Source organism: Eutrema salsugineum, unplaced genomic scaffold, assembly GCF_000478725.1.
Source record: "Eutrema salsugineum unplaced genomic scaffold, Eutsalg1_0 scaffold_5, whole genome shotgun sequence".
NCBI classification, from domain to species: domain Eukaryota; kingdom Viridiplantae; phylum Streptophyta; class Magnoliopsida; order Brassicales; family Brassicaceae; genus Eutrema; species Eutrema salsugineum.
In genome coordinates, this window is record NW_006256612.1 from 9,484,890 (window position 1) to 9,510,058 (window position 25,169).

General features: G+C 37.2%; 6 protein-coding genes across 6 annotated transcripts; 1 reads left to right on the forward strand and 5 right to left on the reverse strand.

The window, feature by feature from the left end:
- Nucleotides 1-3: 3 nt before the first annotated feature.
- On the reverse strand, nucleotides 4-3,570 carry LOC18993147 (developmentally-regulated G-protein 1). Its single transcript, XM_006416636.2, has 12 exons — nucleotides 3,491-3,570; nucleotides 2,985-3,082; nucleotides 2,670-2,737; nucleotides 2,310-2,386; nucleotides 1,995-2,175; nucleotides 1,783-1,839; nucleotides 1,605-1,679; nucleotides 1,351-1,470; nucleotides 990-1,160; nucleotides 688-801; nucleotides 434-604; nucleotides 4-313 (listed from the first exon to the last, which is right to left on the reverse strand). The coding sequence occupies exons 2-12, from the start codon at nucleotides 3,052-3,054 to the stop codon at nucleotides 218-220; spliced, it is 1,200 nt and encodes a 399-aa protein (XP_006416699.1). The 5' UTR covers nucleotides 3,055-3,082; nucleotides 3,491-3,570; the 3' UTR covers nucleotides 4-217.
- A 452-nt stretch (nucleotides 3,571-4,022) lies between these two features.
- Nucleotides 4,023-7,579, reverse strand: LOC18993148. Its single transcript, XM_024152927.1, has 9 exons — nucleotides 7,460-7,579; nucleotides 6,874-7,038; nucleotides 6,530-6,704; nucleotides 6,286-6,344; nucleotides 5,296-6,162; nucleotides 4,967-5,101; nucleotides 4,443-4,748; nucleotides 4,294-4,350; nucleotides 4,023-4,176 (listed from the first exon to the last, which is right to left on the reverse strand). Exons 2-9 carry the CDS (start codon nucleotides 6,991-6,993, stop codon nucleotides 4,045-4,047), a joined length of 1,851 nt encoding a protein of 616 aa, XP_024008695.1. The 5' UTR covers nucleotides 6,994-7,038; nucleotides 7,460-7,579; the 3' UTR covers nucleotides 4,023-4,044.
- A 380-nt stretch (nucleotides 7,580-7,959) lies between these two features.
- Nucleotides 7,960-8,603, reverse strand: LOC18993149 (protein ELF4-LIKE 4). The gene has a single exon (XM_024152592.1). The coding sequence runs from the start codon at nucleotides 8,551-8,553 to the stop codon at nucleotides 8,209-8,211; it is 345 nt and encodes a 114-aa protein (XP_024008360.1). The 5' UTR covers nucleotides 8,554-8,603; the 3' UTR covers nucleotides 7,960-8,208.
- A 1,863-nt stretch (nucleotides 8,604-10,466) lies between these two features.
- LOC18993150 (transcription initiation factor TFIID subunit 12b) lies at nucleotides 10,467-13,965 on the forward strand. The gene is made up of 9 exons (XM_006416640.2): nucleotides 10,467-11,324; nucleotides 11,586-11,789; nucleotides 12,027-12,605; nucleotides 12,693-12,767; nucleotides 12,874-12,952; nucleotides 13,042-13,103; nucleotides 13,242-13,277; nucleotides 13,368-13,597; nucleotides 13,701-13,965. The coding sequence occupies exons 1-8, from the start codon at nucleotides 10,536-10,538 to the stop codon at nucleotides 13,548-13,550; spliced, it is 2,007 nt and encodes a 668-aa protein (XP_006416703.1). The 5' UTR covers nucleotides 10,467-10,535; the 3' UTR covers nucleotides 13,551-13,597; nucleotides 13,701-13,965.
- Nucleotides 13,966-14,028: 63 nt separating this feature from the next.
- On the reverse strand, nucleotides 14,029-15,847 carry LOC18993151 (2-hydroxy-6-oxononadienedioate/2-hydroxy-6-oxononatrienedioate hydrolase). The gene is made up of 4 exons (XM_006416641.2): nucleotides 15,045-15,847; nucleotides 14,792-14,884; nucleotides 14,397-14,464; nucleotides 14,029-14,216 (listed from the first exon to the last, which is right to left on the reverse strand). The coding sequence occupies exons 1-4, from the start codon at nucleotides 15,765-15,767 to the stop codon at nucleotides 14,105-14,107; spliced, it is 996 nt and encodes a 331-aa protein (XP_006416704.1). The 5' UTR covers nucleotides 15,768-15,847; the 3' UTR covers nucleotides 14,029-14,104.
- Nucleotides 15,848-16,907: 1,060 nt separating this feature from the next.
- Nucleotides 16,908-21,158, reverse strand: LOC18993152 (lipoxygenase 3, chloroplastic). The gene is made up of 8 exons (XM_006416642.2): nucleotides 20,650-21,158; nucleotides 20,178-20,458; nucleotides 19,726-19,963; nucleotides 19,280-19,609; nucleotides 18,651-18,844; nucleotides 18,240-18,541; nucleotides 17,876-18,142; nucleotides 16,908-17,737 (listed from the first exon to the last, which is right to left on the reverse strand). Exons 1-8 carry the CDS (start codon nucleotides 21,038-21,040, stop codon nucleotides 16,981-16,983), a joined length of 2,760 nt encoding a protein of 919 aa, XP_006416705.1. The 5' UTR covers nucleotides 21,041-21,158; the 3' UTR covers nucleotides 16,908-16,980.
- Between the last annotated feature and the right edge of the window lie 4,011 nt (nucleotides 21,159-25,169).

The window sequence follows — 25,169 nt, forward strand, 5'->3', positions numbered from 1 at the left end:
ACCTATAAGAGAAACTAAACACATAATCTTTGAAAAAAAGTACATAGGAACATACAATTCGATTTTGTTTCCTTCGAAAAATAAATGGTTCGATAACTTATATTGTGAGAAATGGCAAAAAATGATTCAGATACAACATAGTAAATCTTACTCGGGTAAAATCATCCATGAGTATGATAGTGAATATGGGTGTATCGGGGTCACTGATCAGCTACGCTTATTGTTTAAGAGGAGCTTTCTTCTCTCGGTCTGCAATTCTAGCAGGGGCGTTTGAGTGTGACTTGAACCGGCCTCTTCCTCCTTCGTCCCTCTCCTAAAAATTACAGAATCAGCAATATAAGTTTGTTTAGTTAAAATCATCATGGAAAGGAGACCAAATCCCATAGATTTGTGTGACTAGTCTATGCCAATCGAAAATATTTCGTTTATGTACCTTTTTCTTGACGATCTGAACAACATCTTCGTCTTCAAGATGTTGAGAAAGACCACAATTCTGAGGATTGTGCCTTGCACTTGTGCCCCACACAAGGGCATACTTCATATCCTTCACCAGAGTCCTGTGGACGTGGTTACAGAAGTCTTCAACTGTGCAGCCACCTCGATCCTGATGAACAACACAAGTAGTAGTCAAAGATGAATACCATTAATACGGACAGCTTTCTTGCAATGAGAAAAGTATACACTTACAGATGAGAGGACAAAAGGCTCATCGAAATCTGGTTGTTGTCCTTGAGGCTTCGAGTAAACTCTCACAAGTCCCATTTCGTCCCACATCCTTGCAAGTAGTCTGTCTAAGTTTAGCTGTTTCAAGCAACACATTCATCCACTGTTAGACCAGTGAGTTTCCAGTAAATATTACAAAATCCGCAAACGTCTTACTCAGAATGCAAAAGGAAACTAGAACGTGATAGAATTAGAGTTTTAAGCATCTTCCTTCCTTGCAGACCTAAAGATTGGTCTTTTCAATGTAATATAAGTATATAACTTGCCTTTAGATTGCAGCTAATAACAATGGAATTTGGCTGCCGTGCTAGTCTATCCACATCGTCAATTCCAACAACATCAATTTTGTTGTAGACATAAACACACTTGATATATTTCCGGTTGCCTTCAATGACATCGATAAAGTCATCCACTGTGGCATTCTCACGAAATAGCACCTGCAATACTCACCAGTAAATTCATTTAGGGGTTTGCCAGCAAAGCAGTAACTACCATAAAAAGACCTTAAAACTTACAAATGTCTGTACTAACGATAATTCAATTTGTAACACTCAAACAATACAAGACAAGCCACGAAAAGCTTGTCTGAGGCTGAATTAATACAAGATTAAAGTTGGAATCTCATACCTCAGCATTGTGAATCTTGTATTCATGCAGGATTTGATAACAGAGTTTCTCATCAATGTGAGTCAAGGGTGCTGTAGTGTTGAAAGATATTCCACCAGTCTTTTTCTTTTTAAAGTATATCTATTGAACGTAGGAAACAAAACAAAGCAAAAGTACAAAATTAAATTCCAGGGAAAAAGAAACCAAGTGTCCCAAATGGAGCACATCGAAGTAAATTAGAAAGAACTTAAACTTCAAAGAATTAGATGCTTTACTTGTGGAGGCTTTTTGTTTAGCCGCAAGCCCACTGCCTCAAGTTCCTTAGTCAGAATTTGCCTGTGGCCTTCACTCTAACATTTTTTTTTTTTTTTGTGATAAGATAATAAGATTAATAAATGGATGCAACCTGACAACCAAATAGCAAATCACATGGACAACCACACGATAACTCACCTTTGAGGCATCAAGAACCATCAATACAAGATCGGAAGACTTTGCAACAGCAATGACCTGAGAAATAAGCAGTCACAATCATAGTTCGTATCATTCTGATTATATTTTTCCGATTGGCGATAAACTTAGGAATCGGAAATAAATCATCTAGCTTTATCACCCAAGATGAAATCAAGATATCCAATAAGAAAAGCAAGCGACTGAATTTCAACCTGCCTTCCACGCCCCTTTCCTTCCGAAGCACCTTCAATAATTCCAGGAAGATCGAGAAGTTGGATCTTTGTGTCATTGTAGTGAATTACTCCAGGGATACATGTAAGTGTTGTAAATTCATATGAGGCTGCTTCAGAATGTGTTCCAGTTAACATTGTCAAAAGTGTGGACTTTCCGACACTGCAAAGTACAACCACTTCCATCAGTTCCCCTAAACCATAGTCTGAGAATTCTAAATGAGCAACATAATTCTACAAAAATGGCGCAAATTTGTAAATGTATCTTTGCGAGTATAAGTATCCAAGACATTCGACCTTGGAAATCCTATTAGTGCAACACGTCCATGACCATACTTGGTAACTTCAAAACCTTCCCCGCCTCCACTAGCACCCTGTTAAAGGAATTCGGAAGACAATTACAAACTAAAACGTAGGAAACTCCTACTTCAGGTACGAGCAGCATACATTTGTATATATGGTCACAAAGCAGGAAAGTAGATTACAGCCTAAATAGATAAGCTCGCGCGTTGCATAGTCTATTTCAGCTGTAAACATAGAGTAACAGCAAGGAAAAATATAACGATGGCCCAAATAAGAAGGGTAACAAACAAGTTTCAAATACAGAAATAAGAGTATAGAGTAATGTTTTAGTCTTTAATTAAGAGTTTGTATTACTTTTGGAGGCTCCAACAGTTGTGTCCTGAGCTTAGCAATCTTTGCCTTGAGCTGACCCAGATGATACTCTGTCCATCAAGTAAAACATTATCAATTAGCTGACAGTTGTTCTGCTTATTTTAGCAAATCGGAAAAGGAGAATAGAAGCTTTTCGAAGTTGTGATCTGGCAAATCGGCTGAAGTATATTTATAAAGTACTCTAGAGGCTCGCAATCTGTTTACTGTATTTACTACACATGCATAATATTTTATCTATCTAATTTCGTCTTCTAAGGATGAACCACATGAAATTAATGTTATATATATGTAGAGAACCTGTAGCTTTATTCTTCTGTGTCCGAGCCATCTCGGCCTCGATTTCTTTAATCCTTTCGATGATCCCCATTGTGCTTCAGTTGTTTCTGCTACTATCACTGGAGAGAAGAAAGGAAGAAGACGTGTATTATAGACTCAGAATTAGAAACATAGAGACAACCAGAGAGTTCACTGATTATTATCTAGCATAACCATTTATCAATATAACTCAAAGGACCATAGGCATAAAGCTTTTAGATTCATATTTTGCTTAAATTAGCATATCTATCAAAATAAATCCGCACAGTGAACAATTCCAAAGAAAATTTTCGTTAAACAGGAACAGCGAAAGCAAAGCTCTTTACGAAATCGAACTAATAAACATATGTCGGGACATCGGTTTTCCACATGAATTTCCTCAAACCAGCTCAAAATGCAGGATACACATATATAAAAGAGATTTTCATATCAAAAGCTAAATCAAAAGCTTTTCATGAGCAAGTTAGAAGATTTGATGTGCGACTCACAGTGGAATTGGTGAAGGCGATCTCCGGAGGAGAGAGAGAGGTAGAGAGAGAGCACGCCTGTGGAAAGAGCTATGCGGGGTACAAAAGGGTTATGAGCCCATTTTAGTCGTAAAGGCCCAATATTCTAATTCGATACTTTTTTTTTTTTTTGGTCAAAACTAATTCGATACTTATCAACCTGTTTACGTGAAAAACGCATTGTTTTAATGTTAGCACCGAACCGAAATATAATACTAAACCGAGATGAGACCAAGATGATGTTTTTCAAATAAGGAATTAATTATGAAATACGTTTAGTTATAACTTGACAACATGTATATAACTTGTATCCTGAATAATTAATCCGAATTTACGTTGTCTTACAATAACTCAGAAGAAAGATTCAAGATTTCGCATGAAATGCATAATACTCAAGAATCGTTCATATCAATTCCATGCACCAGTTTCTAGTCCCATTTCAGCCACAAAAGCTACCTTAGAATTAAGTCTACAAAATCAAAAATCATAAAAAAAAAAAAAAAAGTTTCTCACATTTTACTAATACGAAAAGCTTGCTACAAGAAACCGTTTCTTGAATTCTTCACCATTCTAGCCTTCTTTGCCGGAGATTGCTTCTGAGCAAGCTCTCTTACCTGCAACAAAACCTGACTTGGAATAGCCATCGACCCGTGTTTCTTCAGACTTCCCTGCAAAAACACAGCCATTCTTTCACCGGTTTAGTCTTAAACCAAAGTTAGTTATGCTGGTTAATTGATTCTGTTTTTTTTTTTTTTCTTAAGATGAAAACATGTGGAAGTGCTAACCATTCTCTTTGAAGGAGTCTGAGCAAAGCTTGCTCTCAGTAGATTCCGCCATTTGTCCTATCAGAAGAGACACTTGTAGTTATAGAAAAATAGTCCAAGAGGATTAAGAATAATGAAAAGAGAGAGTTTATTAGTTAAGTTGAAGCAACCTTCAGATCCACTGAGGTACGATACGCGTATGATGAAAACGACAGCCTTTTGATCTCAGACCATTTCCCAACTCCATATCTGGACACACCTTCCACTAGTTTTATAACTTCAGAGAGGGTCCAAGCTCGATGATGCTTCCTTCTAATAGCACTTTGCATGATTGGTAGATCAACGCGATTAGTATTATGATTATCATCTGAGCTATTTCCAGATGAGTCTATGTGCTCTGGCTCCATGATGTCTTGATTCACATCAGAGAGATTAGGTTTTGAATGGTCCTTGTCGCTCTGATGATTAATAGCTAACTGCATCAAAAACGCAATGAGCAACTGTATCATACCAAGAATCAAATCCATCAAAAACGCAATGAGCAAGGGTATAACTTCAGGAGAGTCCGAGCTCAATGAATCTTTTGATAGATAAAATGACAATAATATGGATTATGTAATGACAAAGTTCTCTCCATCATTTACTACATTATTGAGTTGATGATGAAGCAATAGAAATGATAAAGTGATCTTACTTCTTTCGGGACAGGTCCAGCAACAGATTTGACACCTGAAACTCGGTTCACGTCATTGTTCAACTGATATTGTCTTAGAGTCAGGTCACTCTCTTCTGGAGTAGTTTTCACCTCCCATGAACTGGAATGAAATTCCTACAAAATGTCAGATAATCTGCGTTATTCTTAATTACCTTGACAGGCTACAGAGAGAAATTAATTTTTTTTCTTCAGTGTGTAACAATAGGAATAGAACTAGCATATCCCCCATAAGTAGAAAGATTTTGATAGCTCATAGGAAAGGTATGTGGTTAATAAGGATCATGAGAAGCATGAAAGCAAAGAGATACCCCAAGAGCCATTATGTTTTCCCTCGGACGGCTTCTCCTCACATGAGAAACATAGGGAACCTGAATTCTGGAACCAGCAAGAGATACCATCCTGGTGACAACAACTCTCCCTCCTGAAGAAACGGCGCTAATAGACCTCTGATCTTTCAAAGGGATGAGTGACTCATTAACTTGCTGTTTTCCATCGACTTTTGAAATTTCTTCAATAAATCTCCTTGTAGGCTTCCTCACTCTTTTCGCAGACCTCAATTCGCCTTCAAAATCTTCATTTCCAGAATACTGGTCCACAAAACTTTCAACAGGACTACGCTGAAAATCATTTGAATGCCCCTTTCTGCAATCAGGACTAGATGGTGTATCGTTGCAGTTAGCTCTTCCTTCATCAACCGTATCCTTGCTATAAGCATCAATGGTATCATTGTAGTTATCTTGACCTCCACCAATCAGTTTGTTATCATTAACTGTCAGGCCAGTTGTTGGAATAACACATGAATTAATCAGCCCCATCGTGATCCTCCTTTTGAGCCATCGTTTGTCCTTGCAAGTAGTTTCACGACCAAACGTGGCTCTGAATGTTTCTTGCAATGACTTAATCGAAAGATTATCCAAGCATTTATCGCCTGTATCTCTAGAAAATCCAGGTTTTGAGGCAGAAGGTACTTTAGGACTACATGTAGCATTTGAGTATTGTGACACATCCATAGATTGATCCATAGTGCATCCATTTGATGGAAAACGAACAGGTTCCTGCAGCAAAACTTCAGATTGGACTAGTCCCTCATTCCCAGGCAACTGATTGGAATTTTGACAGTTGGTATCCGGAAGAGTAAAAAACATCTGAGATCCATACATCAGCTCTTCTTTAGACTGCAAAAGTTTGAAAGGTGGAGTAAAATCAATGGATTAAACGGCCATCTGATTCCCATATAGTAATCACATGAGAAACAATACTAAAAAGTTGTGTCTAGAATTTGAAGAAAGAGGACAGACCTCAAGTCGAGAATTCAAATTTTCTGTATATGCTTCCACAGTTTCTGACTGGAATAAGCCTGGATTCAATAACCGAGTTGGATAAGGAAACTTATCGCCGAGAGGCACAAATGACTATATAATAAGAAAAAGCTGATAGGAAGAGCTACAGGCTCAAACACATATGTACACATAAATGACTGTTTCGCCCTCAAACTAACGAAGGCTGCAACATGTATAATGCTTAGAATGATTGGGACCAAACCTTCTAAACTTTCTAGCTGCAGAAACTGAGACGGTGACCCTTCATTCGGAATGCACTCTTCAGTCTGTCCAGGATATGGTACCATAGGCATATCATTTTCATTGTTCTCAAGCAATTCCTCGACCTCCAGTAGTTCTTTATCGGTTGCAGGAACTAATCTCCCATCTCCTGTAACCTAATGGATTCACATGACCAGCTTCAAATAAAGATACTGAAAGGCTAAAACTTGTAATCGAAGTAGTCAGGACTCTCGGTTCCAGGAATAGCAAATAGCATTATGTTTGCCTGTTCTATAACTCTGATAAGAAAAGATATTTTGAAGAAAAACGCATTTATAAACATACCCGGACAAGCTTGTACACAACCGGATCTCCAATTTGATTTGCTGAAGAAAGTGATGCGCCTCTTGTCTGAACAACATTGTCCTGAAACATCTCTCCATAGTCTTCCACAGTTCCAAACATTCTTCCGATAGATAAATCTACCAAATGCAACTTCAGACGTACAGACTGAAATCACAAAGAAGGGAATGAAGCAAATAAACCAATCTGCTCACGAGATTTAAAAAGCAAATGATACAACTCTTAGACAACACCATAACTGATAATCAAAATCAAGTTTCACACCTAAGAAATTTTAATATATACTCAGTACCAAAGGAGTCTCTTAAAAAGGAGAACCTTTAAAGAGGGAAACAACATTAGCACATCTTCAAAAATTAAAAAAGATTTCAAATTTGAGCTACACTTTTTCAAATTCCAATGGAATTTACATGTTGCAGTTCTCACAATCAAGTTTTGGCTGATTTTACTGACCTCAACTCGCAATTAAGTAAATCACACAAACTAAATACTGAATTTTCAGGATAGAAATATGAAAAGGTTACGAGAACAGGAGAAAATCCCAGTAACGAGTAGACCAGAGAGTTACCAGAGCAGTAGAACGTGAACGGAGAAAATAGGGACTGTTTCAATGAGCTCGACGTTTCATCGGAGAGAAAAGCTTCTCGACTAAGCAAAAAAGTTTGGAAACTCGTGTTCTGCTTTTTTTTTTGGTTTTGGCTCGCTTTCGGCTTTGTTTTTCCCCCTAGTACACAGTGCAATACAGGTCCGGATTCCAAAGCTTTTTATAAGTTCGATTCTAGAATGCCAATTGGGATCCGCATGGTTTTGCGGGAAGCTCCAAGATGCTTCCACGTCAGTAAATACCTAAATATCTGCCGAAAAATAGCGAACTACGTTCCGTCCCGGCGCTCGTGCATTACAAACTGCGTGCCGTCTAACACGTAAAGATTTGGTTTACGTGCCGTCTTAGAGTTCAGAAGACTGCACCCATGTAATTTCACTTCATTTCAATCACAGGCTCTACCTACACAGTTCTACAATGATTGATAACAATGGAGAAACCAGATGAAGAAAATAGGTATCATAAACTGAAATGTGTAAACTTTACAACAAGTTTATTCAATTTGGTTGAAGAACTGGAGTTTTCAAAGTAAACAAACAAGTAATTAAGAAGTCTCCTTAATCTGAAAATCAACATGGTGAAACGTATGTAGCTATCATTTCAACAGAGATATTACATCAGTAAAACTCTCCTTCTTCCTCCTCCATCAATTAGCTTTTGAGTCTTGGATATATGAATCTACTATAATCAACTTTGGTGTTCTCGGTTACATACTAACCGGATCTAAATCTCTTCTGGTTAGCTTTCCCATCAGATTTCAGGGTTCCACTAGATTCACCTTCTGATGAAGCATCCATTGATCTTGCGAAAGAATGAGAGAGATCACCGTAAAGGCTAGCTACTCTTCTGATATTGTTGTTCAGCTCTTTAATCAGACCAACGTTTCGACCCAAGTTATCGGGTTGCTTCGACTCATGGTTCTGGTTGATCTCGTTGATCAATAGCCGGTTCTGATCTAAAATGTCTTGAACATCCACGAAGCTCTTCTGGAAATTCTGCAACAGTTTACCATCCATATTGTGTCTGTCTCCAAATCCTGAAAACACATCTCCTTCCATTCTCGGTGGTTTTTCTACTAAGACCAAAATCTTGTTTTGATCTGTTATACCTGTACAATGCAACATCAGTACAAATCCATGTCAAAGAAGAGAAACAAAACAAAGCCAAGAAAAGAATTCAATTTACATGAAAGATGCATCTTTTAGGGAAAACGTTGACCCAGATAGAGTTATATACAATACACAGTTTTATCCTTGAAGCGTTGACCTGACACTATCTTGATTTCAGAACTCTGATATCTTTGATCTCACATAAGATTCCATTAGTACAGACTTTTCCAGTTAAAATCCAACCTCAAAACCCTCAATTTTAGACAAGATCCCAATGCGATTCAGCTGAAAAAGTCATGAATCGTATAAAGTTGGAAAATAAAAAACAAGATTTTGTTCTTATGAGCCAAGGGAAAAGAGATCTATAAAAGAAGTAAAAGCTGTTCCATAAATAGCCTTGAGCGAAAGTAGAAACAGATTCAGAGAAGATTCGCAACCCTCAATATAATTCAAGAGAAACCAAGCAAATGCATATCTATAAACCCTAACCAAGACAAAATTGAGAAGAGTTCCGATCCAGTTTCCTTACCTTTCCGAAGCAGAAAGAAGAAAAAATTAGAGCTCCGATGACAGATAGCAGATGGAAATCGAGAGTATTTGTCTCTAGAGAAACAAACAAGGAATCCTTTCTTTTTACCGATAATTTATAGTGACAACAATTATTGGGTACTGTGAAAAATAAAGAATCTACATGATTTTCTGTAGGTAAAACAGCTTGAGACAGATATATGAGCGAGCCTATATAGTTCTAATTTTGACCCTTTATATTTTTTTAAAAAAAGTTTTTTTTCTTTTTTTTATCTTTTTAGCTTGTACTTCCTCTGAATCTCTCAATTCTGCAGAGATACGGAAGGTTAGAGAAGCAGACATCTGGATCGAAACATATTTGACCCGATATATGAAACCCGCCCAGTAAAAGATTCGTGCTGTTGTTTGTTTGCGTCTAGTTCAGCTGAACATCATGTCGTTGAAAGCGAGTTTAGTTTTTAAAAACGGCACGTAGTTAAGGATCGCTCTAGTTTCTCCCTGGTCACGGCTCTCTCCTCACGTCAAGGCTCATGTCTGGAGAAATCTGCTATCGATCCCTAAGAACACTGTGAACGGACTTCAACGGACCATCAGATGCTTCGATTCAACAGCTGGAAGAAGCTCTGAGACACTCGATTTGAGGATCGCATTCAAGGCATAGAGATTGCACAAGTGTGATACTTTTATTCTCCTCTCTTCTTACTTTTCATCCACTTGGAACTGACTAATATATGCTGGCCATTTGCTGTTATGTAGCATTTCTGCTCTATTTTGTTACAAAACTGTGTTTTTCATGTGGATTGTCTTTTTTTTGTAGGTTGAACCGATGCCTCCGTTTGTTAAAAAGATTTTCAGCAAAAGAGTTTTACTAATATGTGGAAAAAGCAACTCCTAAAATTCGTAAAGAGTATACCAAAAACAGAACAAACATTTGAGCTTCCAATTGATAATCAAATTTACACATAAGATAGAAATTAAATGATCATCAAGATAGTTGTTTGCTTACTTTTTCCAGTTAATATGGTTTGATTAATTAACTAGTATAACCTCTATAAAAATATTTGTCTTTACTTTTTTCTTCAAAAAAAAATATACCTTAGTTAAAGATTCATGTAATCCATATGGGAGTAGAACTGTACAAGACTAAAAGTGTTAGCTGTGTGAGAGAACTGAGAACTGAGAGTCTTAGAATAATGAAACACATTATTCTTCTCGATCATCTACCGTTAAATCTGCTGACGTGTACGGTTTAGATTACTTCATTCTCTTTTCCACCAGGAGATTAAAAGAAAAAAAAAAAAAAAAGGAAAGACGATATTCCTGGGGAAAACTTACGGATTCATGAGAGAAAATCGACAAAACCCCTCAACCAAACGCACCTTCACACCTGGTTTTTTCTTCTAATGGCGGAAGCTATTCCTCCATCGTCTTTGTCACCGAAACCTCTACAATCTCCTAATCCCATGGAACCTTCCCCTCCATCGTCTGCACCTCCACCGTCGTCATCGCAACAACACATGACACCTCCGATTCCCAATTCCGTCAATTCGGCGGCGTCTCCGGCGATGGCGGTGACGACAACCGAAGGTGTAATTCAGAACACTAGTACCAATTCGCAACCTAACATCAACCCGAGTCCGATTCCACCCGTCGGAGCTCAGATCCCGTCGTCTTCTTCGTTGGATCAGCAAACACAGAGTCAGCAACTCGGCCAGACTCAGCAATTGCAGCAACAGCAACAGCAAAATCAGCAATTGCCTCAACAACAACAACAGCAACAACAGATTATGCAGCAGCAAATCTCTTCGTCTTCGATTCCGCAATTATCCCAGCAACAGCAGCAGATTCTTCAGCAGCAGCAGCAACAGCATATGAGTCCGCAGCAAATCCCAATTTCGAATTACCAGATAGCTCAATCTCTCCAGCGATCCCCTTCTGTTTCTCGCCTTAACCAAATTCAGCAGCAGCAGCAGCAACATCAGGGGCAATACGGCAACGTTTTGAGGCAGCAAGCTGGGCTGTACGGGACGATGAACTTTGGTGGCTCAGGTTCTGTTCAACAGAGTCAGCAGATGGGTAACCCTAATATGTCGAGGGCAGCTTTGGTTGGCCAAAGTGGTCACTTGCCAATGCTTAACGGTGCTGCTGGAGCTGCACAGATGAACATTCAACCTCAATTATTGGCAGCTTCGGTATCACGTTCTTACTTTACTCTGTTTCCCTTTATTGATTCAATTTAGGATTTTGTTTCTTTTTTGTGCTTCTCGTGAAGGATTTTTTTAAAATTGTAGCTTTCTATGTATTTGCTTTCGATTTAGATTGGGATAAAGCTGATAATTGTGATGGAGATGACTGCAGTTGGTTTTTCATTTTATAGAAAAATGGAGTTGTATACTGCATTTTAAGCTGATTATTGTGACTTTATTCTGAGACTAGTGAGCTTTCCGTTGTAGCCGAGGCAGAAAACGGGGCTGGTTCAAGGTTCGCAATTTCATCAAGGAAGTTCTGGACAACAGTTACAGGGGATGCAAGCAATGGGAATGATGAACCTGACCTCGCAAATGAGAGGTAATCCTGCTCTCTATGCTCAGCAGCGAATCAACCCAGGGCAGATGAGACAGCAATTGTCACAGCAAAACGCTCTTACTTCGCCTCAGGTATTGAGTCCAAATATAAACGCACTTGCACTCTCAAATTGTCAACATGTTCATCAGCTAAATGGTTTCTCTTGTTGGTCACTGCTTATTGTTGCGCATTCTTTATTTAAGTGATGCATTATATGTATTGTTGGTATTTGAATTAATAATATTGTCTTGCTTATTGGTTCTTTTTAAGTAGGGAGAAAAAAAAATATATAGAGTTGCCTGAAATCTTTTTGTAATCCTCTTATCTAGGTCCAGAACCTCCAGAGAACATCTTCTCTCGCATTCATGAATCCTCAGCTATCGGGTCTGGCCCAAAATGGACAATCTGGTATGATGCAAAACTCGTTGACGCATCAGCAATGGCTGAAGCAAATGTCGGGAATAGCCAGCCCCAATTCAGCATCATTCCGACTCCAACAGAGTCAAAGGCAGGCTCTACTCTTACAGCAGCAGCAATTGCCCTCTGCTCAGTTACACCAAAACTCCATGTCCTTAACTCAGCAGCAACTATCACAGATGATACATCAACAGCAGCAACAATCACAATTAGGCCAGACTCAGATGAACAATTCCCATCAACAGCAACAGATGCAGCAACAACCACAACAGCAAATGCAGCAGCAGCAACAACAACAAATGGCAATAAACCAACAGCAGCCATCTCCAAGGATGTCGAGTCATGCAGGACAGAAATCTGTTAGCTTAACCGGTTCACAACCAGATGCTACACAATCGGGTACAACAACACCAGGTGGTAGTTCAAGCCAAGGAACAGAAGCAACAAACCAATTGCTCGGCAAAAGAAAGATACAGGATCTGGTTTCGCAGGTGATTGTCCTATTGAACCCTTCGGCTTGTTTCTATTTCGTTTCCATATGAAATTGTCTCATCCAGTTAGTTGTATATGATGATCAGGTGGATGTACATGCTAAATTGGATCCTGATGTTGAAGACCTCCTTTTGGAGGTAGCAGATGACTTCATTGATTCGGTAAGAAGCTAATGTCATTTATTAAGCTATTAAATTCCTTTTGTTTTTCATTTTTCCAAGTTATGATATTTCTATCTTACCTACTTGTCTAAATTCCTGATTGCAGGTGACTTCTTTTGCATGTAGCTTGGCTAAGCATCGTAAATCGTCCATATTGGAGCCTAAGGATATATTACTCCACCTAGGTTTGTAAACCTTGAGCTCTGTTTCGTAAGGATTTTTCCTATTTGCTATTTGTTACTCATTGCTGTTTGCTGGGTTATAATTGATGCAGAGAAAAACTTGCACTTGACAATTCCTGGATTCTCTAGTGAGGATAAACTCCAAACAAAAAACGTAAGTGGTTTTCATTTTTAAACTCTACAAGAACACAGTATAAGTGAATGTGCATAACTGCTTGATTCACAAGAGAAATTAAGAAATGAAAAAAAAAATGTGTCTGCCAGATATTGATCTGAAGCTACCAACTTGCAGGTACCAACTGATCTCCACAAGAAGCGACTTGCATTGGTAATAAACCAAATTAAGATCCATTACCTTTCGTTGTGTACAGTTGACTTAATCAACCTCTTAAATTTCTTCTTTGTTTTTGGTCGTCAGTTGCGTGCTTTACTGGAATCCTCAAAACCGGAGACGAATGCAACCAATTCCAAGGAAACTATTAGACAAGGGATGGTAAACCCAAACGGTCCAACCCATCTCTTAAGGCCATCACCAAGTTCAGAGCAATTGGTTTCGCAGACATCCGGTTCTCACATATTACAGCATATGACACGCTATTAAAGGACTTGAATATATAAGCCTGAGCCAGCTCTCGATTCATCTTCTTGGTAAACAATTTCTTGGTTACAAAAAACTTACCATCTTTTCATAAAAGAAGAAAAGCTCGAGTTTTTATGGTAGTAGTAATCCTCTCAACTCTTGTTTTTCTAGGTTTCAGGAGTTTACACATCCATATATCAAAACATTAAAGAGAGTGAAGGCAGAAGGAGTCAAACTGTATGTATTATATATAAGTTATGATGAGTCTCATAGGCAAACGAATAATAAGTTTTTTTTTTTCATAGTCTGACTTTCTAATTATTTCGTCTTCTTTTTCCATCTTTAGTGGGTTTTGTTTCTTATTTGTAATTTTAGATGTCCACTATTTTAAGCTTGAAAGTTGTATTCCTTTGACGACTCAACGAGTGATCCTTTTGTTTTTTTTTACTGGCTTTGCTGCATTTGATTTGTTAATGATGTCAAATATATGAAATATTCATATACTTCAAAATTAAGTGCCATATATGATATATATTATTATTAGGTAGAAGGAGAAGTATATACAAAAATAGAGATCAAACACTTAAGACAAACTCAGTAATCAAATTATTAAGAGTAGTTGGTGCTTCAACGTTAACAGCGTGTCCAGATTCCTGTATTATCTCTAATCTTGAACTCTGCAAACGCCTGCCAAAATATATAAATAGGATTAAGCTGATTCCCCCATAAATTTAGAAGGTTGATCGATTCATACGTTTCAACGGTTTTATTTTTTGACCTATTAGAAATACGAAGGGAACAAGTTGTGTATTTATAACACTTTAGAGGAGTATATTATAAGATCTATAATGTGTACAATATTATTACCTTTGCAGCCGATAACCATGCTCCAATGGAAATACTTTATCCTTGTCTCCCCAAACGATTAACGTTTTCTGAAATACAAATCATTTTGTTTGTTTCTTATTCATAGATTCGAATAAAGGATCTCTTGATCCATAGTGTCTTTCTATAAACAAAAGAAAAGTTAAATTAAACAAACACGAATAGTGTTTCTACAATTTAAATTATGAATACTTTCTTTACTCATAAACAATCCAACATATAGATTAATTTTCATCTATGAAAGCGACCTATCATGTCCATTTATTAAGTATTAATCTTGATGATAAAAAATGTAATCATTAGTGACAATAAAAAAAAAAAGAGTTAAATCACTAGCATCAAATCTGATTATCAAGGTTTCAATGAAATTTTTTTACCTGTGATATCACAGGCAATTCTGGTTCCTCTTCTCTTTCCAGCAAATTCTTAGCTAGCTCAAGAAGTTCCTGCCGATTTTTCTCATACATTACCTATTCATTAACAAGTTAATCAATAACTTTAGGGAAGATAACTCAGTCTCGATTTCAAAACTTTGGCTCATTAGTTAACAAACAAACAAAATTCGGGGGCAGACTCGCAAATAAGTAGGAAAAAAAAAACAGAACACAAACAGAACAGAAATAAACTTACCGCGATGAACTGGGAGAGGATAAAATCTGGTAACCAATCGACGAACGTTAAACCGGTGTGCATAGAGATCTTAATCAACATCCTTAGATCCATCGGAGTTTTAGGAACCAGAATCTCCGAACAATCTCCGCCGTGTTTTTTCATCTCCGCCGTCTTCTGCTGCTGTGTAAATCCCACTCCACTGCTCACGATCACCAGTTTCTCCACCATCTCCGGCCAAATCTCCGCCATTTTATACGCCACGAATCCACCGTAGCTTATCGAATACACCGAGACCCCTCCTCCTTCGACGCAACCCAATTTCTTCAATCCTCCGGCGACGCTCCTCGCCTGAATCTCAACGCTCCGATCCGAATTCTTCGAGTAGGATTTTCCGAAGAAGACCAAATCAGGGATGAATATATTAAACGATTTCGAGAGATCGGAGACTTGATGAACGAACTGCCATTTGGAGTTTCCTCCGTATCCGTGAAGCATGACGAGATTCGGCCTGGAGATTCTGCGGTGGCCGGAGATCCAGAAATGAACGGTGGTTTCTCCGTCGTCTAGATCGACGGTCACGGGTCGGAGATCGCAGAAAATCAAGAAATACAGAGATAAGAACGAATCGGCGAGCTTGATGAGTATGGGAAAATCGAAGAAACACGAAATCAGGCTTTGAAAGAGAGTGAGAGCGATCAAGAGGTAACGGCGAAAGAGATGAACGAGTTTCATGGAAGCCATTTGTTTTGCGGAGATCTTTTTTTTGTTTTGCAGAGAAGGAGGTGTGGCGAGAGAGTGTGCTTTTAAATTTGAAACAAGTTTTAAACCGGTCTCGTTTAGTTCGGTTCTGTCCGGTTCGTTTTTTTTTATAATGGATGTCGTTGATTTAAATCTTGCTTCAAACGTGGCAAAGTGCATGTTAAGTGTTTCGACATCTAATTTTACAACCTTAGCTGCCCTCTGTTCAATTTTAGTTCTGTTCTTTATTCAAAACAAATTAACAAACAAAATCTAAAAATTAAACAAATTAATGTGTAAAGAAAAAAATACGAAAATACAAGAATATCTAAGTCGAGCTTATTATTATTACAGCTTTTTCTTTTGAACAAAAGAAAAAATAAATAATGTTATTCTAATGATTCCTCGCGTGAGAGCCACTGGTCCCAATTCGATTTAGGTCACTTGCTCTGGTTTGATAAATCTCAAGTTAGATGAATCTGCATGCATCGTTGGATCAGGATCAACCAAACAAAGACAACAATCTTTTGCCCGCTGGATCTTTCTTGCCAACTTAAAAGTGCCTAGGTTTCTCTACCAACTGAAATGGTAGTTTGAGAAGATCCAAGTTAGGTTAAAACCCAAGAATAAACCTGATCGTGACTCTTGAATTCCCAAAAGGAACAAATCATCTCGGCGCTTTCATGGCAACGTGAAATTGTTACGTCTATTTACGTGTGTGAAGATAGTTTGAGATCCAAGGTAGGTTAGAACCCAAGAAGCCATACCAAAACTCAGGCCCAAGTGAAGATTATATTGAGAGAATGCAATATTCTCGGTTTGCACTAGCAAAGTTCCGAAAACAAGAAAGAAAAAAAAGTTGATCATACAAAATTTGAATATACCACTGAAAAGACTGTAAAATTTTGGTTTGGTGGTTATTGCCGTGTTTGCTTGTTTTAGTTGAATGGGTGAATATGCCAAGGATTTGAAAGCATTTGATAAGTGAGGCAGTGAGCTACCGTGAAATCTCAAATTTGATATATATATTTTTGGTTTTGATTAGAACTTTCTTAATGAACTTGAATTTGAAGCTACCGTAAAATGTTAATGAAATTTAAATTCACGATGGTATATATCTATTTAAGAAAAACTGTACCTTATATTCTTCAAAATTTGAGGATATATATATAGCGACTTCTACATCTATAATATCCTCATTTTTAGAATTTCGTTTTTATATAGATACACTATTAGGCACACCTCTACACGTGACCCCAGGTTCAGAACTCGGAACCAACAACTCATATGGCAACACACCGGCCCCACACCTATTTCTACGGTCAGGATCAGTGTTCCTTTTCTCAATCTCTTTTTCTATCCGTCCGATCTCCGCCGCAAATCCATAAAACGCATCAACTATCTCCTCATCTCCGGTCCAAATCGACGGCTGTTGTCTCTCCCCAATATACTCTTCATCCGGCGAATGCGTCGATAAAGTATCGACCACCGCCATAAACTTCGACGTCTGCAACAAACTCGGCATCGACGAGAAATAAAACTTCTCCGGGTCGGATATAAAACTCGCGTACTCCGGATCCGACTCGTCGGGGATCAACCGCCGCATCAACGGCGGTCGGTTCGGAACGTAACCGCCGTAAGGATATTGGCCGAAATTGAGAGCGGCGTGTTGAGCAGAGGCGAGCCAGATTATGGTGGTGATGATCGAGACGAGGTCTTCGGCGGTGTTTAACTCCGGCCACCACTCGGCGTCACGGAGATCGGCGTGGCCAACGTTGATTGATTCAGAGTACCATGATTGGAGCTCCGAGTCTGTTTGGATTAGGTTCGGGTTCGGGTAGTAGCGATCCACGTAGGTTCGGACCCAGGTTTGGATTGCGGACCATAGTAAAAGGCCGTCGTTGGCGTATGGATAGTCTTCGATTAGGAGTTTAAGCCCATGTGGCTGTGTTGGGTCAGGAATTGCCACTCCTCTGAACAAAACCAAAGAAAAAAACATTAAGATAATTAGATTCAATACAATAATAAAAACAGCTGCTTATGAATTGAAATACTGTAATTCTAAGACTAATAATATCATTTGTCTAATTATAGTGAGCTACAATTAATACCTGCGAATGAGATCGGCAGGGAGGCCTTCCATGTCGAACCGCCAGGTGCTTTTGTAAGCGGCGGCGCTCATTTCCATGCCGTATGAGCCAGCAGTGAAGCCACCTTCAATCACACCGTCTGCACTGATCAACGACTGTCTAGCCAGTGCATTGATTTCCAACGTGTACCTCATGTGCGGATCCAATAGCTTGAATATCGGATGCATTGCGCTCAATTGCCTATGCGCGGCTAATATGAACGGCTCCAAGCACGCATGTGTTCGTAACCTTTAATCAAACCAAAAAAATTGTCAATAACTCTAACTCTATATTCATGCACTACTTTTTAGACTAATGTTCAATAACATATGTTTTGAGGACTCACCAGTGATTAACAAGTTGGTGGACTCCAGCATCGTTAGAGCTAACGTGGGCTTTAGCGAGCTGCCACACCCAATTGGAGGTTGCATCGACCGGAGGTGTGACCACGCGTTTGGATCGATGGTTCGGACTATGTGGAGGGAGGCTTAGCTCGATGGCTACAGGCTTAAGTGTTCCATGACGAGTCAAGAAAAATATGGTACGAGTAGCATAAGCTTTGCGTCCATCTAGAGCATTGATCCGGTCTAGGAACGGTAAGTATATGTCATGGTAGTCCAACATATACAATCTATTCTCTTCCAATGCCTAAAAAATAATTAAGCAAATAAAAGTTAGTTATTATCAAATCTCAAAATTTAGCTAAATACTTAATTAATCCAGTAATGCAGATTTGTTATAGTATAATAAACCGTACTTGCTGTACGGACAAGCCGTCGAGATGTCCGATGATGTGGTCGGAAGTGAGAGCGGAGTGCTGTGGACCATAGATTTCAGGGTCAAGATTACTGACCGGTGGGAAGGTTTTGACCCTCTCAATGTTGACCGGATTGATTCCTGCTATGGCTTGACGTGCGAACTCGTCATCTCTTAGCCAGGCGTTTTTATCCTCTGCATTTGTTTTTTTTTTTCAAAAATCAATTTGTTAATAACATTGTAGTAATATAAGCGTGTTGCGGTTATGAATTAAATAAGTGCAAACGCGCCTTTGCTGTTCACAAACTAATATATAGTACTAATATATATACTGTAATTGGCACGAGCGTTATAACGACTTAACAAAAAGCACGTGAAACATATGGTCCGTTTCTGTACTCATCATTTAGTGGGTTTTGTTTGGAACGATATACTTTTTCTTTTTTAATGGGATGAAATTTTCATAATGGGTCCCAATTATCAAAGATATTCGCCTAAAAACAATAACCTAATAAATTAAGGTTAGTTAAACGCTTGGAAACATTTAGGCGGGCTATTTCTATGACATAGTTTCAGTAAATAAACAAAAAAAACAGATGTTGAAGGATCTTATAAATTAAGTGTGCTTACTCGATAATATTTTGGGAATGTCGTATTTAAGGAGTCCTTTAGTAGATTCTTGGAGGGTATTAACGATGACCTTAGGCAAAGGGAACTTGTTAAAGATTTCATCTTGAAACCCTAACTTGAGTAGCAAGCCTTCTTTATAAAGTCCATCGATCTCACCGAAGTCAGCAAAGTCCTCAGCTAAAATGCTGGCTTTAAGCGACGGAACTAGATGGTGTAAGACCGCTTTTAACCTTCCTGCAGCGAAAGTGTCCTGCTTCGTCTCTTCGAACTGCTCATCTCGTGGCACGTACATGGGTAATGGCTTCTCCACTCGGCTCTCCGCTTCTTTATCTGTAAACAATGCAGATAAACATATATTAGAGACATTTTTTCATAACTAAAATCCGAAAGAAGACATATATATATAGTATTAGAGATTCAAGTCTACTATCTCTAGTAATGTGTACCAGTATCAGTTGAATGGCGGCCGGTACGACATCGTCGAGGATAAGGAATCTGTTTGCCGCCGAGTTTCGGGCGAGAGAGTTCAGATGACTTGTCGGGATTTCCAAGATCGTTGTAGACATCAAAGTCATAAATCCTGTCTGATAATTTCCTCACTCCACTCCCATCTCCTCTTAGACTCTTCAACTCTTTCTCCCTCAGTTTTCTTAATCCACCAGGTGTCTCATTCGGCAGATACGGCTGCAAACAAAGTTTACATGATGACGTTATATATAATATATATATATATATATTTGGAAGTTGGATATTATTTAATTAATGGACCCACCATGACATAAATATTGAAGAAGGTTTTGAAACTAATCAGTGTATGTAATCAATTCGTGTGCGATAGAAAATGACGTGTCTTAATGATTTGGGGGCCATGATTAATCAGTTTAATTAAATTAGTTACCTGATTAGTAAAGAAGATTCGTTTCTCCGGGTGATCCTTTTGGGACTGAACCCAAGAATTGCATGGAAAGTGAACAGGGCCAAGTGCGAAACCTTCGATGGTTATGCTCTCCAGGAAAAACTCTTTCTGGTGTTTATTCACCACGGTGATTGCTCCCGGCGAGCCAAACGCTGCGTCCACCGTGAACTCCGCCGTGTAATGAACTCTCTCCGCCTTCGTTTTCGATTTCTTTGACCAATCCTTCAAAACCGCCGCATTGCTCTTCTTCGGCATATTCGTTTCTGTTTCAATCGAAGGGATTGAACTTAGTTTTCTTAGTATTCGAAGAATGATCACAAGATTTGAGACTGACCCATTTTACAGGAATCATCCCAGATATTAAAATTTTCCTTTTTTTCGATTTTTTTTTCCTGAGAAAGTATCTGAAGGCTCTGTTTTTTATTTCAATCGAGTTAAAGAAGAAGTGACTTACTTGGATCAAGCTCGGTGCTAATAAGCTCAAGGACGATGTTTCGACCGATCTTATCAGCAAAAGCATCCAAATGTTTAGCAAGAGTCTCTTTGAAATCCTCCTTGCTCTTGTTCCTCACCGTAACCACAGCTCTCACCTTGAATTTCACCGCCGCTTTCTCCTCCTCCTCTCTCTTTCTGTCTCCGGTTGTTGTGGTAAAACGCAGCGTTTTTACCAAATCATCGCTTATGGCCGCAACGACGCCGGATTTGGATTTTCTTGGTCTCCGATCAAAAGGCTTGGTCGGGAATTGTATTGTCTGTCTCTTCTTGTTGAAATGTGACGCAGACGAAACAAGTGATGACCTTTCTGAGATCAGAGGATAACCCATTAACTCTTTAGCTAAGGCCATCACAGTAACGTAATCAAATCGATTGATTGATGTGATTAGTATTAAATTGAGTGAATCTTGTGGGTTTGTGGTCTAGTATTGGTGTACAAGAAGAAGAAGTCTCGAGGATCTATTAGTTTCTGTACATTCTGGTTACTAATAATCGGTAAGTGAGGGATATATATAGAGAAAGATAGAAGCAATTCCTTGCCGTCTACTCGTTTTTGTTATTTGGACTATTGTCCACACAAACGTCATATTTCCCTTTATTTTTTTCCTTTTAGAAAATGTGAATTCTCAGCACATGTTCACTTAAGCTCTATATTCTTTCTTTCTTTTTTGTCAACAAGCTATTTTCAAACTGATTACTCTTAAATCTTAATGTGATGTTTACTTCTTCTTCTTTTTTTTCTTATGATATACTTTTCATGATAAATGTCTTTCTTTAAAATGTTAGAAAAGACGTGTTATGATATTTAAATCATACAATGTAATAACGTGAAAAGGAACATTACGTTGTTTTTACGTGGCGTATAGTAATACTACGTACTATTTGTCCACTCCAAAACATGTTAATTAAATTTTTTAAACCTGAGTGTCTAAGAGTGAAAGGTGTTACTTTCTTACCTTTTTTTTTGTTATTGTCAATATGATATTTTTAGAACGGAAAGATCCCCAGACCAAACTCAGACTAGTTGAGTCTTTTTTGTTGTTTAAGCATTTATAGTAGCTGATAGTGACAGTGATTGAATTTACAGTGATCAAATTCGAAGTATAAACTTATTTTTCAAAAATTAATTATTACCACAAATTAGATTATCATTCAAAGTTCTACTTATATTTTTTCGCCAACAAAAAATTTTAATCATGGGTCTCTTAAGTTTGTAACTTTTACTAGACGAAAAAACATGTCTGTTGTTTTAAAAAAAAAAAAGGAATGAAAAAGGTGGGGTTTACTGAGTCAAACTGAGTTCCGAGTCTGACACGACGCGTACTCGCGAAGTAAAAGGCAAGGAAGCATAGGAGAAACTCCGACCAGAACGTCCTAAATTACTATTTTACACTTTCCTAAAATTAGCCATGGTCGTCGTTTGGAGAAAGTTGACCATTTTTTTTGACAAAGAAAATTTTATATTTAGAAAAGAAAGTTGACCATTCCCTTTTATTATAAAGTAACCAAAGCCACGAGAAGTATATGAATAATTCGACAACTATGCCTTTGAAGATCGGTTGGTCATAATATTGAGAAAAGAAATAACAAGTGGGTTTTGTAGTTTCGATTAACTTTTTACAAATAAAGTTAAACTTACCAGAAATACATGGGACATAAATGTACTTGATGCTTAAAATAAGTACTACGGGATCAAAAAATACCATTTATTATTTCAGAAAATTCTAGAATTTATTAATCATCATTTATTATTACTAAAAAGTTATGACCATTTTAATTTGAACTATAATATCTTCGGACGGTAGAACATAATATATATCGACACAAAGAACATAATAAATAATTTTAATCTATTCTCCAACTATCAAAACTTCAATTTCGTGATTTTGACGCACACTCCCACTTCTATTACACCAGTGATTACATATAATGGGCTAATCGATTCATTGTTATACATATGTTGATTGGTTTCTACAATGGAGTATTTGTCCACCCATATAGCTAGTGATTTAGGTTCAGATACTGCTAGTCTAATTACATTCGACACGTGTACTAATAATTAGGCTATTTTAAATTTAAAAACTTGTCAAATATAAATTTAAATGTAATGTTACGTTCAAAACAAATTTGATTTGGTCTCCAATCCAACAATGATATATGATTAACAGAATTATGCAAAAAATGTATACGTTAGTTAGGGGAAACTGTGTAGTATGCATAATGGGATCGATGAGAAAACGTATCTATTGAAAACAGAGGCTTGACTGAGCACATGCTTCAAAACCAGAAGAGTTAAATATTTTTTTGGGGCCAATTTTTCAAAGTTTAAGTTAGTCAAAATGGTTTGTAAATAGGTAAAAACATCTTTGGTTAAAGGTTTTCCTGAGTTCATTTCTTTCCAAACGCATATTTATCAATTTTTCTTCTTTTCATCAATTATTTGTGGGTTAAAAAGAGTTTTAAGGGACCAATTTTTTTTTGTCGCTTTAGTTAGAAAATTCCCAAAGGCACGACTCTGATTGAAAATCCAGGTCTATTTTGATGGCAGAGGATTCTGTTGTATATGATTGAGCGCGGCTTCTAAAGCCAATTCCTTTTGTAGCTCGCACCGTCCATCAAGATTACCGCTAAAATAAAAAATCCAAGAACTTTACTGAATAAGTAAATGTAAGAATACAAACAAGAGAACAATAATCTACTAGTAACTAAAGTAGTTAAAAAGAGTCATCATAACTTGAAGATCTAAACTTTTTTTTTCACTATAAAAAAAAATACCTATATCATAATTTATTTATTTTAAAACAAAAAATTTTGAGCGATGCTTTTCTGGGTAAATGGTTAATGAATTCATAAATTCATGATGTTTTTTTTTTTTTTTGAACAGTTTTTATGAACGACGTTGTAATTTCAATTTGATTGTCAGCTTACGTTGACAATAATTGTGAAGGCGATTTATAAACGAAAGAAAAAATCCACAACTCAACTACTTTTGCCCATTTGCCACCTAAAAAACTTTTATATACTTTTATATTTACGTGTATGTTCAAACGCTAATATAATTCCAGAATAATTCATAAGCTCTGCATTCTGTCACGGTAGAGTTATAGATGAAAAAAAAGTAATACATATAGAGAAGTCTATTTATTAGCTTCCCTACCCAGTCTCTCTCTCTCTCTATATATATATATATGTCCTTCTATATCCTTCTATTCAAACTCCAAGATTTTCTCCTTAATTTGAGCCTCACCGAGCTATTATACCATCCATTTAAAATGATATGATATGGTAATACAAGGCAAACTGATCTTTTTTAAATATACTAAGTATTTGCACCGTCCAACTAAACATCTATGTGCCTTTTCAAACGGGACATCTATGTGATTTGGTATCAGAAAAAGAATTCAAGTTTTTTTCTTTTTGTCATACTAGTATACTACATGTCAATATCGATTTAAAACAAAGCACAACAAAATTAGGAGATAATGGTGGACCTTTTTATTCGAATGCTACACGAATAAGACATCTTTGTGAATTTCGATCGGCCCATGAATCAATCCAATCTAACGGTCATTTGACCGTTTGTTTATACATTTTTCATTACTAGTTATGTTTGGACTTTGAACGTTTAAGTATTGAAAGTATTTCTTTAGCTAACATTTGTTACTTTACGTAATCAACATTACTCGTTAAAATGGAGTAATTTTCAATACTTACACCTAAATATAGTTCAATTTTTTTTTTTCAAAATCAGTAAATTAAAGAAATGGAACATGGGTAAGAGCTTACATAATTACATCTAGATTTTTAGTTAAGAGTGTTTTGTTGAGCAAATCATTAAAGTTTAAATGTTTAATCAAACTGAAAACTAGAAAGGGTTTTTGTACTAGTTAAAATTTGGAACCGTCTACTAGTTATCTCCGAACCAGAAAACCAATTGAGACTTTTCAATTAGTACACGGTTCTAATGTCTATCACGAGGATCGCTCGTGGCACTTTTTCTTGGTTCATTGTTTGTATTTAATTGCAACTGTATAATAGATTGGATAATGGATAATTATTGTAAGTCTTGCTCTGTTTCTTAAAATTGTGACACTCTAATCTGGGTGTTTGATATATATATAGAACCTGACAATTCTATACTAATCAAATGAGCCAAGAAGAAGATTACATAAAGGGTTATAAGGAAGGAAAACTCAAAAAAAAAAACATTACAAAGCATATGTAATGATCCTTCATGAAATTAACTTATTGGCAATGTTTAGATCAAAGAACCAATTACTATATGGTGTGAAAGATCTTTTATTTGTTTCATGATAGCTTTGAAAGAGATTATTTTACTGATAAGTGCATTATATTTATTTTTTGCTTACGATTTGCTCAACTTTTTCTTATTATTTGCGTAAAATTGTTTGCTGATTAAAAATATATTGTTGAACGCTCATTGAAACATCTAACTATTTGTGATAACCTTTTGATAAT